General features: G+C 41.7%; 2 protein-coding genes across 3 annotated transcripts; both read left to right on the forward strand.

The window, feature by feature from the left end:
* Nucleotides 1-161: 161 nt before the first annotated feature.
* On the forward strand, nucleotides 162-10,230 carry CMC4 (C-X9-C motif containing 4). 2 transcript variants are annotated; one of them, XM_030850228.3, is made up of 3 exons: nucleotides 162-298; nucleotides 7,355-7,422; nucleotides 9,894-10,230. In XM_030850228.3, the coding sequence occupies exons 2-3, from the start codon at nucleotides 7,365-7,367 to the stop codon at nucleotides 10,034-10,036; spliced, it is 201 nt and encodes a 66-aa protein (XP_030706088.1). In that variant the 5' UTR covers nucleotides 162-298; nucleotides 7,355-7,364; the 3' UTR covers nucleotides 10,037-10,230. The 2 variants fall into 2 exon arrangements, with proteins under 2 accessions (XP_030706088.1, XP_030706089.1); XM_030850229.3 differs by lacking the exon at nucleotides 162-298 and adding an exon at nucleotides 5,983-6,429.
* On the forward strand, nucleotides 195-6,094 carry MTCP1 (mature T cell proliferation 1). The gene is made up of 5 exons (XM_030850226.3): nucleotides 195-298; nucleotides 5,299-5,450; nucleotides 5,570-5,740; nucleotides 5,822-5,873; nucleotides 5,965-6,094. The coding sequence occupies exons 2-4, from the start codon at nucleotides 5,346-5,348 to the stop codon at nucleotides 5,867-5,869; spliced, it is 324 nt and encodes a 107-aa protein (XP_030706086.1). The 5' UTR covers nucleotides 195-298; nucleotides 5,299-5,345; the 3' UTR covers nucleotides 5,870-5,873; nucleotides 5,965-6,094.
* Nucleotides 10,231-16,171: the final 5,941 nt, after the last annotated feature.

Genomic DNA, 16,171 nt, shown 5'->3' on the forward strand with positions numbered 1-16,171 from the left:
CCTTTCGAGCCCAAGGGACGCTCTTTTGAAATTCGGTCCTGAGTTAAGGTTTTCTTTTATTTTGTTTTGTTTCCAAGTTAGGGGCCCTGAATTTGGGACCACTCTCTTTCCCTGGACCACTTCCGGTGGCCGGCCCGCGCCCCGTAACTTCGGTTCGGTGACCTCGGCCCGGAATGCCCCTCGGCTCGCCCCGGGCTCACGTCCCGATCCCGGCTTGAGTGGCCCGGGGTGGGTGACCTGAAGTTGTAGCCTCGCTGCTCTCGAGGCGGATAATTAGCCCAAGAAACACTATATTCATGTGAGTAACCTCTTGGCAGAAACAGTGTTATACTGTGTCTGAAAAAGTATCACTCCTAAGCTTGGCGGCTGCTACTTTCTCCAAAGGCTTTAGGTATTTATTTGTTCGATACAGGGAAGGGGAAAGGGGAACTGAAGTTTCTGTTCGAGGTCGGATGTATCGCAGATCGCAGCAGATATGCACAAGTTTCCTCAGCTCGCCTTGTCTCGGTGATATCAGACCTGGTGAAATTATATGTAAAAGTAATTTTCTTTTGAGGTGTGATAAACGTGCAATAGGGGACAGTACACATCTCCCACTCCCGAGGCTAGGAATTACACGCGGATTCTGGGAACGATTCAAAACCAAAGAAAAATCTATGCCGTGCTGCCGCCACAGCCAGTCAGTGCCTCTGTGGGTTTGATCTGCTTCTCTGTTCCATGTGTAGTTGGGAGACAGGCGGACAGGGCAGTACTGGAAAGGGAACATGCCCAGGGTGCTGCTGGAGGAGGTGTTGATGCTTTGCTCTTTTCTCCCAAGTCAGTTCCAACCCCGATCTCCCCACAAATAGGGCCCACGTCCAGTGGAACTATCTGGAACATCCATGCCAGCAACCTCCATTTTTACCTAATGTTTAAGAATCATATTGCACATCCTTCCATGATTAATTTTGATAATGATGAAGCTGGGGCGAAATTTCATGTGTGCAATTACACTGGACCCATCTAATTTTTCTCTTAAGCTTCAATTTTACAGCATATATTGTTTTCAATGGCTATTCGCGGCTAGTATGCCCTGCGCTGATGGTGCAAGTATGGCTGTTGTTATTTTTATGTTTTGTGATGGGACGTCTTGCGTTTATAAGCACTTTTAGGCAGCTTCGAGAAGAAAAACACCTTTTGTCTATGGTTGGTGTTAGTCAATCTCATATCCCACAATGATATTCTCTACCTTTTATAATGCTCATGGCTGCATTTTACAGCTCTAAAGTTTAATTGGAGTAGAAAAAAACTATTAACATTTATGGCAAGCTTATCATGTGCTAGACACTCTACTAAGCATTTGTATACCTTGTATGTGTAAACTGCCCCAATTGGAATCAGCCTCTGCAACTTCCTAGCTGTGTTACCTCATGCAAGTTAGCTAACTTCTCTGTGCCTTACTTCCCTCATCTTTAAGTGGGGGTAATAATAGTATCCATCTAATGGGTGACTGTGAAGATTAAAAGAGTCAATATATAAACATGTAGGAAGTGCTAGGTAAGTGCTGACAGTTACAATTAATTTGTTCTTTAATTCTCATTTGACATCTTAGAAAACTGGAGTGTAGAGAGTGTAACTTATCCGAGGTCACAGAGCTAGTAAGTGGCAAAATCAGCATTCATACACAGGCCGGGCTGACTCCAGGGCTTGGTAACTTCACCCATTGTAAGTAGATGAGTTTATTAATTGACTTCAAATAAAGTAAGTGTATTCAACTGATTCATGTTTAAAAACTGTTCAAACATCTGGAAATTAAACCAAATTATACTTCTTTTAAAAGACAAAATGATTCATTCTGTAAATGAAAAATAATGGTTTTACTTGCATTACCTACCTAAGCAAGCCCTTCTGTGTGGTCTATCCTACTTAAGACATAGTTCACAAACTGCCTTATTAAGAAATATTCTGTCTAGGCCAGTGTCGTCCCTGGCCGTGGCATCAAGGTAACCCCCACGGGGACAATCTTTTTTAGTGCATTCATGGGTAATAAAGGTATATAAACACTTCTCTTTTTTTTGGCCGCGCTGTGCGGCATGCAGGATCTTAGTCCCCCAACCAGGGATCGAACCTGTGCCCCCTGCATTGGGACCACGGAGTCTTAACCACTGGACCACCAGGGAATTCCCTATAAACACTTTTTTGAATCCATTTGAATTTGCAGCTGGTAGTATTACTTGAGTTGAGTGGAACAGGTTTATGTTCTGTGTTTTGTATTGCACATTGTACCTAAGTTTATCTCGAGGTTTTCAGAGATTCATCTTGGTTCAAGGGGTCCCGAATTTTGTGCACAACTGTCATATGGAGGAGAATGTTCTCTAGTCAAATAAATTTGGGGAATGTTAAAATAAAGTTTCTTTACTGCATAACTTGCCAGAGGTTTTACTGTACTTATGTTCTTTATGATTCTACAAGATTCCCAAACTTATTTGACCAAGGAAAAAGTTAGGGGCAAGTGTTCCAAGGATCACTTTTAGGGAAACTGTATTCCATTCATACAACCTGCGATTTTGTGGCTTTGATCTTAATCCCTCTCACTGAGCCTTGGCTTTTCTCTGCTGAGGCTCTTGATTCGTGCTCACAGGGCAGCTTCTCAGTCCCTTGATCACTGCAGTTGCCTTTCGCTGGGCCTTCACGCTGTCTCTGGTAGCGCATGCAAGTCCAGGGTTGTGTGCTGGCGTTTGTCCCAGGTTCATCCTGCTGATGCCCAGCATGTTGTCCTTCAGGTCACAGCAGCACACCACGCTGCCTTTCTTCTGAGAATATTTTGTAGTGACTCATAGGCCTCTTTGTAGTGATTCTTACTAACTCAGAGCATCCAATTTGTTTGCCCTCTATGCCAGTGGAATTATTTCCTTTTAATGTCGATGTAACCAGTAAAATTTTGCTTTTCATTCAAAACAGATTTAAATGTCAATGTGTCAACGTGTTAGTTGTTGCTAGGACCTATCTGTGAAGTTGAGATGGTCCTAAAACCTTTAACATTTGGTTTCTACTTTGAGGGGGGGGGCACGTGTTTCTTTTGTACTCAAAATTCAGACTTTAATATATTTTATTTTGACATTAGTATTTACTGGGTTTTGTTTTATCTCTCCTTTCCAAAATCTTGGGGAGAAAGAGAGGCAGAACAATTGTATCTGCTAAATGGAAAAAAATGGCTTTGAACAAAATAATGTATAGCTATATAACAGACCCAGAGGGTCACTCCCTACCCATGCTCATGTGGCCTTTGCCTCCCCTCTCTACTCAGCATACGTATCCATCCACTCACAGGAACACTGTTTGACTAGTATTTGAGGCTTAGGGTGTCCAGTGCTGTATTATTCCTTCCGTTGAGGTGCTTATAACACTGTACTGGGGTGGGGGGGCGCGGACAGGACTTGTGAAATAAGCAGAGTAAAATGCGAAGCAATTTATAATTAGCGGCCAAATCTGAGTTTTAGTTTAGACATAAATGCTACAGTATTCATAAGAGGCAGGAAGTTTTCATCAAGAAGGCAGGCACCTGCCCTCTGTGGTAATAGTACTGAGATAGGCAGAGAGGCCCGGGGAGGAACATTAGGTGAGTGGAAAGTGAGAGCAAGGATACGGCGCTAGACATGATGAACCTGGTATTGGGGGAAAGTTGGTCTCAAGTACAGTGGTAGTGGTGCTTGCTGGAAATGGTGACAGGTGGGATGCACCAACTGAAGAAGAGGAAGAAGTCCACGATAACTCACAAGTTTTGAGTCCGCAGGATCAGGAGAGGCTGTGTTGCCACTGCGAGAATCAGGATTTGGTTTAGGAGAAGGTGTTCCGCTTTAGGTGAGTTTGAAATGAGGGAGCCCTGTAAGACAAAAGCTACGATGGGCTCAGCGTCAGGTCCACGCAGGGTGCAATGGGCGAGGCAAGTGTGCTGCTCATCAACTATTCACCACAATCAGACCATTTCCTAAGTCTATAGAGGATAGTTTCCACTTACCTTTTAGGGAAGGTAAACCAGCAGTGTTAAGGAAAAACAACAACAACAAATCAGACTCAGATTGTTGTTCTTGAAAAGAAGGCTTGGTTCAGCTCAATTAGTTCTTCTTTCTGGCACCATTCTGTGTTCTGGCATCTCGTTTCCTCTTGACAATCTCATTTGAGGGTTTAACAACCTCCCAAGTTGTGCTGCAGTCCCTCTCTTACCTAAAGGCCGCCTAACGGGAATAGGAGGCCTCTGTTTTTTGGAGCAGATCCCCCAATGCCGTGTCTGCACTCTGTCCAACATAGACACCCAGTGAAAGCACGCTGCGACGCTGTAAGCTGGCTCCAAAAGGTTCATTCCTGTAAAATGCAGCTCAAGTTGTTGTGAGGCCCTGAATGAGACCCAGACCTGGGCAGAGGATCCTTATGGGGTCGGAGCTGAGTCTGCATTATGGAAAGAGTTTGCCCAGAGGTGTGCTTCCTTTACACCTCCCAAAGGGCAGATGGGCTTTTCTGACCTTCTGACTTGGGAAAACAGAATTTAAACCCACGCGTCTATGGAAAAATGGGCTCCTGTGACATCCTGAAGCATTATTAAAGTGAAACAAGGACCTAGATGGGTGACTATCACTTGCTGTCTCTCAGCTCTGAATCATCATGATCCCCAGGGTCTGTTGCAACGATGCGACCATAAGTATTTTCCCTAAAATGAAAACTCCCTTCTGGAAATGCCTAGCCATTATAAGTAGCCTTTCTAAGCAAACTGATAAATAGGTCGTTTGCCCTTAAAACAAACTTCTAATTTCAATTTAGAAAGCCATGCACATTACATGATTTGACCTTCACAGTCTTACCTTTTAAAATGGAAACTGCTTGGAAGGGGCTTTTACCTGGAGAATATGGCATGCATGTGTCTGTTATACTGCTTTCCTGCCCAAATAAGTGTGCCCTTATGCGCACTCCTGTGCATATTCCGTTGCTCACTGCATTTTGTCAGATGCTGCTTGCTGAATGCAAAGACTGTGAGACCACTGCCCGGCTTCCTGTAGCGCTAGGCCCACATTTCCACGGAACCCCTCACCTAGCAGAATTCTTGAGTGCTTCGCAGTCAGCAGCATCACCCAGGGTTCTGCCTGAGTGTCACTTCAGTGTCTGCCAAGGAGCTTCAGACATCCTCAGTTCTGTTTAGGCTGTGCAGATAGACATAGGTGAGGTTTGCTTCTAGTTGGTGGTTGCTAGTACCAGGTCACCTTGCTCATTGGTGAGTTCATTCCAACCCAAAAAGTCACACCTGTGTCCTGTGCGCGGGTGCTGCAGGCTTAGGTGGAGAAAAGCAGGGCTAGAATTGGAATCCAAAGCCCAGGATGGCAGGAGAGGATGTGGGGGCTCCACCCGATCACCTCTGGGTTCACCAAGAGGGTATCTACCGCGACGAACACCAGCGCACGTGGGTGGCCGTCCTGGAAGAGGTAACTGTTTACATTTTGTTTCTTTCTTTCTTGATTTTTGCTTTCAAGCAACTTGGTTTCTAACCAGTCTCAATATCCTGAAGTCTTTGGTTTTATTTTTGATCGTTTCTTTCCATTAGGAGACGAGTTTCCTAAGGGCACGAGTTCAGCAAGTTCAGGTTCCTTTAGGTGACGCAGCCAGGCCAAGTCACCTTCTCACCTCCCAGCTACCTCTCATGTGGCAACTCTACCCCGAGGAGCGCTACATGGATAACAACTCTCGCTTGTGGCAGATCCAGCATCATTTAATGGTACACATGTTGCTTAATAATTTTTCATTGTACTGGGACTCTTATAACAGAGTACTCTATAAACTTTTCTTTTTCTGACAGGTCAGGGGAGTACAGGAGCTGTTGCTTAAGCTTTTGCCTGATGATTAATCTGGTATGTATTTCTTTTTCTCCCCTGTCCCCACCCCCCTTCTTCTTTTTCACCCTATTCGATTGTGGTGATTTTAATGATCTTTTTTTTCCAGGTGCTGGGATTCTAGGAAGATATGCCCCTCTGTTCTGTTCAGTATATGGCAATCACGTCATCCACCACTGCAGTGCACCCACCTGTGGGCCTGTGGGGAGGGAGTGGGTTGAAAAACTGCTCAAGAACACAGAAGTTTAGGAAGGGTCATGAAGAACACCGAAAGTGGAACTGCAGAGAAAGGGTTATGCAGGCAGAAAGCAAGTCAACAAAAGCACTTAGTTAGGATACGTAACTTGAAATTGACTCCTTTGGAAATTGCCATAGAACCGTTAATGGACATCATCAGCTGGAACTGGGATCTGATGAATCCCACAAAAGTCAGCACCTGCTACAGAACAGATGCCCTGATCACCAAGGACTTGGTACTGATTTAGAGAGAAGAGAGCAGCTCCTAGCAGCATCAACATCTATTTGTCGCTTATTTGCCCTGCAGCAATTCACCTGCCTTTCCTTCTCCCATCCTGTAAATATCCTAGGTTTTGCTCCAGTGTTTCCCATCCCAGTACTGACCTAACTTGGATCTACTAAGAACTTAGGGGGCTCTGAGGAAAAAAAAAAAGGGGAGATCATTTGCATTAATGAAATTAGCTACAAAGGCTCCTGGGCCTTTTTCCTTTCTGAAATTGTGTCTTCAAATTTTTAGAAGTTGCTGATCAGAATCGTGGGCACTTAAATTTATTCTCTGGTTACAAATATTTTAAATAAGTTGGTTTCTGTAAGAACTCCAAAAAACGTTTTAGCTGCTTACCTAGCACCTTTCTCAGGAAGTAATAATAGCACCAAATATTGCTGATTCACTACCTGATGAAGATTATTTCCTGAGTTAAAATACTCATGGCAGTTTGTATACATTAAAAGAAGGGTTTTACTTTTTTAAAAATCTTGGGAATAATAGCTATCACGTGTTGAGTCCTTACTGCCTTCCAGGCACTGTTCTATGCACTTTATATACTGTATCACGTTTAATCCTTCCATCAATGCTTTCAGGTAGGTATGATCTCTATTTTACACACAAGTAATAAGGAAAAAGGCTCAAGGAGTTAAATCATTTATCAAGAGTGGTTCTCTGAGTGACAGAGCCGGGCAGTGGGCCGACTTGTCAGGCTGCAGCGCCGGCTCCTCTAGCCCAACGTTGGTTTACAATAGTCAAGATGAGTTGAAGTCAAGGGGTTTTTTTCCCTATGTAAAGCTATTTATATCTTCCAAGCCAAATGGAATATTATAAAAATACAGTTAATTCATCCTATGAGCAGGAAGAATATTTTTTAGTGTAATTGTTTTCCAGCAATTGTAAGAGCATACTGCTTGTCTCAGAAGAAAATTCCATCGAGGGGCTTTAAAGTCTTTATGTATAAAAGACAAAATAAAAATCATTTTTCTTATTTTAGTTTTCTGGATATGCCGCAGAAGGATCCGTGCCAGAAACAAGCCTGTGAAATACAGAAATGTTTACAAGGTAGTATGTTAAATGCTTTTCTATATTTTTCAACTTTATCTGTGAACTAACCAGAGAACAATTGTTCTTTTTATCAGCAGACTATATTAACTCCTCTCAGAATGTAATATTTCTGTAATTAACTTATCCTAAAGATTTTCCTCACTGTGCCATCAAGGATGGCAGAAAATAAAAAGTGGTGTGACCTAAGCTTGGGGTTTACAATCCCGGTTGTGCATTTAGAATCACCTGGAGGGCTTCAAACACTTGGCTAGCACAGTTAAATCAGACTCTGGGGGTGGGGTCTGCGCAGGAATCAGTCCAAAACGCTAACCAGGTGATTTTAATGTGCAGCCAGAGTTGAGAATTACTAAGCTGAGCAAAGTCCTTTTTAAAAAAGACTAGTTTTAAGTGGGTTGGTTAGACTGCACTGTGGCTGACAGCTCACTTTTTAAAAGCAGTCAGGTTGGAAGGGATGGGGGTGAAAATACATTTGGAAGTCAGGCAACTAACTCTTAAAGGCAAAAGTAAATCAGCTAAAGCGTATTTGATGTAAGTGATTTGTCCATTTTGTTTTAAATAAGCCGATAAATTTGACCATATGCTAGGGGATTTTACTTTTTTTTTTTTTTTTTTTTGCGGTACGCGGGCCTCTCACTGTTGTGGCCTCTCCCGTTGCGGAGCACAGGCTCCGGACGCGCAGGCTCAGCGGCCATGGCTCAGGGGCCCAGCTGCTCCGCGGCATGTGGGATCTTCCCGGAACGGGGCATGAACCCGCGTCCCCTGCATCGGCAGGCGGACTCTCAACCACTGCGCCACCAGGGAAGCCCGGATTTTACTTTTTTAAATCAGCAAATGATTACTAGCAGAACAAACAGAAAAGGCTACAGGGCTATCTGAATTTGAAAGCTGACTTTTTGGATAATTTTTTCCCATTACTAAAGTAATAGATAGAGATGGATGCCCATGAAAATATAGAAAGGGAGGATGGAAAAATGTTCAGAGTTCACCCAAAGACTCACCACCAAAGAAAACCCTTGTTTGTATATTTCCTTTGACTTTTAACTTTCATTCTTGGACTTTTCATTTTATGGTGTAAGCAATCTTTTTAAAATCTTTTAATCTGAAATGTTAATGTACAATAATAATGCCATTTTATTCATCCTTTTCTTCCCTTCCTCCAAATTTAAGAAAAAGGAAGGGGAATTCCCTGGAGGTCCAGGGGTTAGGACTCAGCACTTTCACTGCCGTGGGCCCGGGTTCAAGCCCTGGTCAGGGAACTAAGATCCCGCAAGCCTCGAAGCGTGGCACCCCCGCCAAAAAGAAAAGAATGTTCTTCCCAATTTCTTCTCCCAAATAAATTCTTACCTGATTCTATCTGATTCTTACCTGATTTGAATTAGCAACATACAGCTAAAGGAGAACACAAATCAAGTTAGAACTGGATACACCCCCCTCACTACAGTGTGGGTGGATTGAGAGCTAGAAGGGCTAAGAGTGAGCATTAAGTACTCCCTGGATGACAAGCTCAGTTGTAAGGGCTTTAAATAATATTAAGCTTTAATCCTTTCACCCATGAGGTAGATACTACTGTGACCCATTTTTATAGATAGGGAAATCAACACAGAAGCTATGTAACTTGTCTAGGGTCACAGAACTATTAAGGGGCACAGTGATGGTTTGAACCCATTTGGTCTGGGTCCAAACCTGGACTTAGCCACCCAACCATACTCTCTTTCTAATCAGAATTGTCTTTCCTATCCCAGGCTAACTCCCATACACCCCATTTTAGTACTGGGGGACTCATCACCTGCAGTTGACCTAGGACCTTTAGGTCAAGTCCTCGTTGACTTAGGGTCTATGTATAGCAGGGATCTGCAAATGTTTTATGTAAAGGACCAAACAGGAAATATTTTAGGATTTGGAAGTCAGGAGGTCTTTGGTGTGTGCGTGTGTGTGTGTGTTTCCAACCTTTTGCAAAACCCATTCTTAGCTCAGCCGTAAAAAAGAGTGGAATTCAACCCTGAGGCTGCAGTTTGCCAACCCCTAATGCACAGACTTGGTAGGGAAGGTCCAGCAACCACTTTAAACTGAGTGCAAAATAATGTGCATGGTTCCTGCATTTCTCTAATTCACCAAATTAACAAAAGGGGTTAGTGACCAAACACACACACACACACACACACACACACACACACACACACACAAAAGGTTAAAAACCACTGCCCTGGAAAAAGGCATGTAAGGAATCAGCGTTAAAGAAAAGGAAATTATATGTAAAAATACCTTTCGACCACTTTGTACCTCATACTTCCTTATTAACCTGTTGATGGGTCTCTAAATCAGAAAGAATTCAGTGGACTTGGGTACATCCTCTTTCCTCCAGGTCTGTAGATACAATAAAGTGAAAAGGACTGGGAAGCTCAGATCTAAACCTCCCTGTGCCCTAGTCCTATGAGATCATGACTAGGGTCTGTCTATCTGTCTTTCAGCCAACAACTACATGGAATCTAAGTGTCAGGCTGTCATCCAAGAACTGCGTAAGTGTTGTGCTCGATATCCCAAGGGAAGATCTCTCGTCTGTTCAGGATTTGAGAAAGAAGAGGAAGAGAAGCTGACGCTGAAGCCCACATGACAGTAAAGTTCTGCTGAGAAGCAAACTGCTGCCCCACATTGCCACCACGCGGGTTTTATCTATCCTCCTGACTCTTTCTTCAGGCCAGGTAGCAGCAAATATCAAATGAAAAAGTCAACTATAAAAGTTAATATGCCATCTATGCAGAACAAATATAAATATATTAAACAAATAAGTAGAATGTGATAAAACTGAGCTGCTAAAATAAACCTTTTAAGTGAAACTTTTTGGTTTGGTATATGTGATATGTTGACTTATTGTTACCGAAGTCAGATTTGGCTGCTTGCCACTCAAAAGCCAATAGTGGAGAGGCAAGTGTCAGTGGAAAAGGTGCTTTAATCAGAAAACCTGGCATTCTGGGGAGAAGGTGGGTTTGTGTCCAGAGACCAACCCCAAAGATTCTGCTCAGCCATGACAGTTTTTTTGGTTTTATTAAAAAATTTATTTATTTTTGGCTGCGTTGTGGTGAGCGGGGGCTACTCCTCGTTGCGGTGCGCGGGCTTCTCATTGCGGTGGCTTCTCTTGTTGCGGAGCACGGGCTCTAGGCACAGGGGCTCAGGAGTTGCGGCATGTGGGCTCAGTAGTTGTGGCTTGCGGACTCTATAGCACAGGCTCAGCAGTTGTGGCACATGGGCTTAGTTGCTCCGTGGCATGTGGGATCTTCCCCGACCAGGGCGCAAACCTGTGTCCCCTGCATTGGCAGGCAGATTCTTAACCACTGCCCCACCAGGGAAGCCCCACCATGACAGTTTTTAAAGGGAAAAAGGGGGTAAGAATCTCAGTGAATCGTCAAGGAAGGAGGTTGGATTCTGCATCATTCTCCTTTGCATGCAGACTGGCTGACTTTCTTCAGATGTTTTCTTGCCCATGTGATCTGCGTGCAGGATTGCTTAGGGGGGCTATTGGGGGTAGAGAGCTAACTACTTCTATCTAGGAAAAGAATCAACAGGTTAGACAAGGCATGGTGTGCATTCAGGAGAGTATAAGTCAGGAGTTAGGTTAAACTGCCTGGTGATCTCATTCCTATAACTAGGTTCTTTTAAGGTTACAGGGGAACAGAAATGGGCAAAGAGGAAAGGGGTAAAAGAGCTGCTTTCATTATAACAAAATATATATTTGGTTTTTGTCTCCATTCCTGGCACTGTGGTCCTAAAACGCTTGGAATTTCCTAAGTGATAAGTGCAATAAAGGTGGCTTCTGTTATGTTAATGAGACTTTTGAAAGTCCCTAGGTAACCTTAGGATGGGGGCTGGTTGCCAGGGGAACGGCCTTGCAGGGTTAGAGGGTTAGAACTTTCAGTTCCCACCCCCACCATGACCCCAGGGGAGGGGAGAGGGGCGAGAGGCTGGAGAATATTGGAGTTCAATCGCCAACGGCCAGTGATTTAATCAATTGTGACTTGTCAAAGGATCACAGAAAAATAACAGAAAGCCAATGAATCATCAAAGTAGTAATTAGTGAAAGTTTATTGTGCACACACCAAAAAGAGTTTGTGAACACAGAGCACTCAGACCAACACGTGGAAGGAGGCCGGTGGGGGGCACTGTTATAAAGCAGCTTACACAGCATGAGGCAGTGGCTGCTTATTCTTCACAGTGATTGGTTATAATATTAGAATTTTCTTAAATGGTTGGGAATTGGTCAGTGGCTAACCTCATATCAGCCTTAGGAAACAGTTTAGCTTATGCTTTCCAGAAGCATAAGCGAGAAATGACCCAGGTCAGGTTAGTCTCCTAAAATAAGCTCAATTAAGCCTTGCTTGCGTGACTAAACTGGTTTTGTCTGTTCATGGAGTTTTCAAGGCTGGTCTCAGTGTTTTATTTTTTTATTTTTTTAAATTTTATTGGAGTATAGTTCATTTACAATGTTAATTACTGCTGTACAGCAAAGTGATTCAGTTATACATGTATATATTCCTTTTCATATTCTTTTCATTATGGTTTATCACAGGATATTGAATATAGTTCCCTGTGCTATACAGTAATTAGGGCCTTGTTGTTTATCCATTCTATATATAATACTTTGCATCTACTAATCCCAAACTCCCAATCCTTCCTTCCCCCACTTCTCCCCCTTGGCAACCACAAGTCTGTTCTCTATGTCTGTGAGTCTGTTTCGTAGATATGTTCATTTGTGTCATATTTTAGATTCCACATATAAGTGATATCATATGGTATTTGTCTTTCTCTTTCTGACTTACTTCACTTAGTATGATAATCTCTAGGTCCATCCATGTTGCTGCAAATGACAAAATTTCCTTCTTTTATATGGCTGAGTAGTATTCTGTTACATATATGTACCACATCTTCTTTATCCATTCATCTGTCAGTGGACATTTAGGTTGCTTCCATGTCTTGGCTATTGTAAACAGTGCTGCTGGGAACATAGGGGTGCATGTATCTTTTTGAATTAGAGTTTTCTCCGGATATATGCCCAGGAGTGGGATCGCTGGATCATATGGTAGCTCTACTTTTAGTTTTTTTGAGGAACTTCCATACTGGCTGCACCAATTTACATTCCCACCAACAGTGTAGGAGGGTTCCCTTTTCTCCACACCCTCTCCAGCATTTGTTATTTGTAGCCTTTTTTTTTTTTTTTTGGCTGCACTTTGCGGCTTGCAGGGTGTTAGTTCCCCAACCAGGGATCAAACCTATGCCCTCAGCAGTGAAAGCTCGGAGTCCTAACCACTGGAACGCCGGGGATTTCCCTGCTATTTGTAGACTTTTTAATGATGGTCATTCTGACCAGTGTGAGCTGGTACCTCATTGTAGTTTTGATTTGCATTTTTCTAATAATTAGCGGTGTTGAGCATCTTTTCATGTGCCTATTGGCCATTTATGTCTTCTTTGGAGAAATGTCTATTTAGATCTTCTGTCCATTTTTCGATTGGGTTCGTTTTTTTTTGTTATTGAGTTGCATGAGCTGTTTGTATATTTTGGAAATTAAGCCCTTGTCAGTCGCATCATTTGCAAATATTTTTCTCAGTCCAAAGGTTGTATTTCATTTTGTTTATGGTTTCCTTTGCTGTACAAAGGCTTATAAGTTTGATTAGGTCCCATTTGTTTATTTTTGCTTTTATTTCTATTGCCTTGGGAGACTAACCTAAGAAAACATTGGTACAATTTATGTCAGAATGTTTTGCCTATGATCTCTTCTAGGAGTTTTATGGTATCATGTCTTATGTTTAAGTCTTTAAGCCATTTTGAGTTTATTTTTGTGTATGGTGTGAAGGTGTGTTCTAACTTCATTCATTTACATGCAGCTGTCCAGCTTTCCCAAAACCACTTGCTGAAGAGACTGTCTTTTTCCCATTGTATATTCTTGCCTCCTTTGCCAAAGATTAATTGACTGTAGGTATGTTTGTTCATTTATGGGGTCTCTGTTCTGTTCCATTGATCCATATGTCTGTTTTGTGCCAATACCACACTGTTTTGATTACTGTAGCTTTGTAGTATTGTCTGAAGTCTGGAGGGTTATGCCTCCTGCTTTGTTCTTTTTCCTCAGGATTGCTTTGACAATTCTGGGTCTTTTGTGCTTCCGTATAAATTTTAGGATTATTTGTTCTAGTTCTGTGAAAAATGTAATGGGCAATTTGATAGGGATCACGTTAAATCTATAGATTGCTTCAGGTAGTATGGCCACTTTAACAATATTAATTCTTCCCATCCAAGAGTATGGGATATCTTTCCATTTATTTGAATCATCTTCAATTTCCTTTATTAATGTTTTGTAGTTCTCAGCATATGTCTTTCACCTCCTTGGTCAGGTTTATTCCTAAGTATTGTTTTTTGATGTAATTTTAAAATGGATTGTTTGTTTACATTCCCTTTCTGATATTTCATTGTTAGTGTTAAGAAATGCAGTCAATTTCTTTTTTTTTTTCCCGCTCCCTCCTCCACCCCTCTGCCCCTGCAACCAATTTCTGTATGTTAATCTTGTGTCCTGCTACCTTGCTGAATTCATTGATTAGTTCTAGTAGTTTTTGTGTGGAGTCTTTAGGGTTTTCTATATATGGTATCACGTCATCTGCATATAATGACAGTTTTACCTCTTCCCTACCAATTTGAATAACTTCTATTTATTTTTTTCTTGTCTGGTTGCTGTGGCTAGGACTTCCAATACTATGTTGAAGAGAAGTAAGAGTGGGCTTCCTTGTCTTGTTCCAGATTTTAATGGGAAGGCTTTCAGCTTTTCACCATTGAGTATTGGATTGGCTGTGTGTGGGTTTGTCGTAAATAGCTTTTCTTATGTTGAGATATGTTCCCTCTATACCCACTTTGGTAAGAGTTTTAATCATGAACGGATGTACAGTTTTACTGCATGTTTTTTTCTGCATCTATTGAGATGATTATGGGGTTTTTTTCTTTTGTTGATGTGGTGTATCACATTGATTGATTTGCACATATCAGACCATCCTTGTGACTGTGGGATGAATCCAACTCGGTCGTGGTGTATGCTCTTTTTTATGTGTTGTTGGATTCAGTTTGCTAATATTCTGTTGAGAATTTTTGTGTCTATATTCATCAGAGATATTGGCCTGTAATTTTCTTTTCTGGTAGTGTCTTTGTCTAGTTTCAGTATCAGGGTAATGGTGGCTTCATAGAATGTCTTTGCGAGTGTTCCTTCCTCTTCAGTCTTTTGGAAGAATTTGAAAAGGATCAGTATAAGTTCTTCTTTGTATGTTTTGTAGAATTTGCCTGTGAAGCCATCTGGCCCTGGACTTCTGTTTGTAGGGAGTTGGGATTTTTGTTTGTTTGTTTTATTACAGATTCTATTTCACTTCTAGTGATTGGTCTGTTCAAATTATCTGTTTCTTCTTGATTCCGTTTTTTTGGGCTGTATGTTTCTAGAAAATTGTCCATTTCTTCTGGGTTGTCAAATTTGTTGGCATATAATTGTTCATAGTATACCCTTATGGTTTTTTGTATTTCTGAGTTATGAGTTGTGATTTCTCCTCTTTCATTTCTTATTTTGTTTGAGTCTTCTGTCTTGTCTTCTTGGTGAGCCTGGCCAGAGGTTTGTCAATTTTCTTTACCTTTTCAAAGAACCAGCTCTTGGTTTTATTGATTTTTTTCTATTGTTTTTTAAATCTCTGTTTTGTTTATTTCCTCCTGATCTTTAGTAAATCCTTCCTTCTGCTGACTTTAGGTTTTGTTTGTTCTTTTTCTGATTTTTTTAGGTTGTGGGTTAGGTTGTTTGTTTGAGATTTTTCTTGTTTCTTAAAGGCCTGTATTGCTGTGAACTTCCCCCTAAGAACTGCTTTTGCTGCATCCCATAGATTTTGTATGGTTGTGTTTTCATAGTCATTTGCCGTAAGGTATTTTTTAATTTCTTCTTTGATTTCATTGGTGACCCATTGGTTTTTTAGTAGCATGTTGTTCAGTCTCCATGTAATTGTTTTTTTCTCGTTTCTTTTTCTGTGGTTGATTTCTAGTTTCATGCTGTTGTGGTCAGAAAAGATACTTGAAATATTTTCTATATTCTTAAATTTGTTGAGGCTTGTTTTGTGCCCTAGTATGTAGTCAATCCTAGAGAATGTTCCATGTGCACTTGAAAAGAATGTGTAGTCTGCTTTTTTTGGACGTAATGTCCTGAAAATATTAATTAAGTCTGTTCTCTTGTATCATTTAGGATCTCTCTTGCCTTATTGATTTTTCTGTCTCAAAGATCTGTCACAGATGTGAGTGGGGTGTTAAAGTCTCCTACTATTATTGTATACCCATCCATTTCTCCCTTTATGTCTGCTAGTATTTGCTTTATGTATCTGGGTGCTCCTATATTGGGTGCATATATGTGAATGAGTGTAATATCCTGTTCTTCTGTTGATCCTTTTATAATTATATAGTGTCTTTCCTTATCTTTCGTCGTGGGCTTTTGAGTGATCCTATACTGGGTGCATACATGAGTTTTTATTTTAACACTGTGTAATGAAGCCTCCATAAAAACCCAAAAGGATGGGGTTCAGAGAGCTTCCAGGTTGGTGAACCAGAATGCATCCACATGTCAGGAGTGGATACACCCCAGTTCCATGGGGACAGAAACTCCTGTGTGTCAGGCCCTGCTGGACCTCACCCTGTGCACTTCTTCATCTGGCTGTTGTCCATCTATATCCTTTATAATATCCTATATAATAAA

Source organism: Globicephala melas, chromosome X (genome assembly GCF_963455315.2).
Source record: "Globicephala melas chromosome X, mGloMel1.2, whole genome shotgun sequence".
Classification (NCBI taxonomy): Eukaryota; Metazoa; Chordata; class Mammalia; order Artiodactyla; family Delphinidae; genus Globicephala; species Globicephala melas.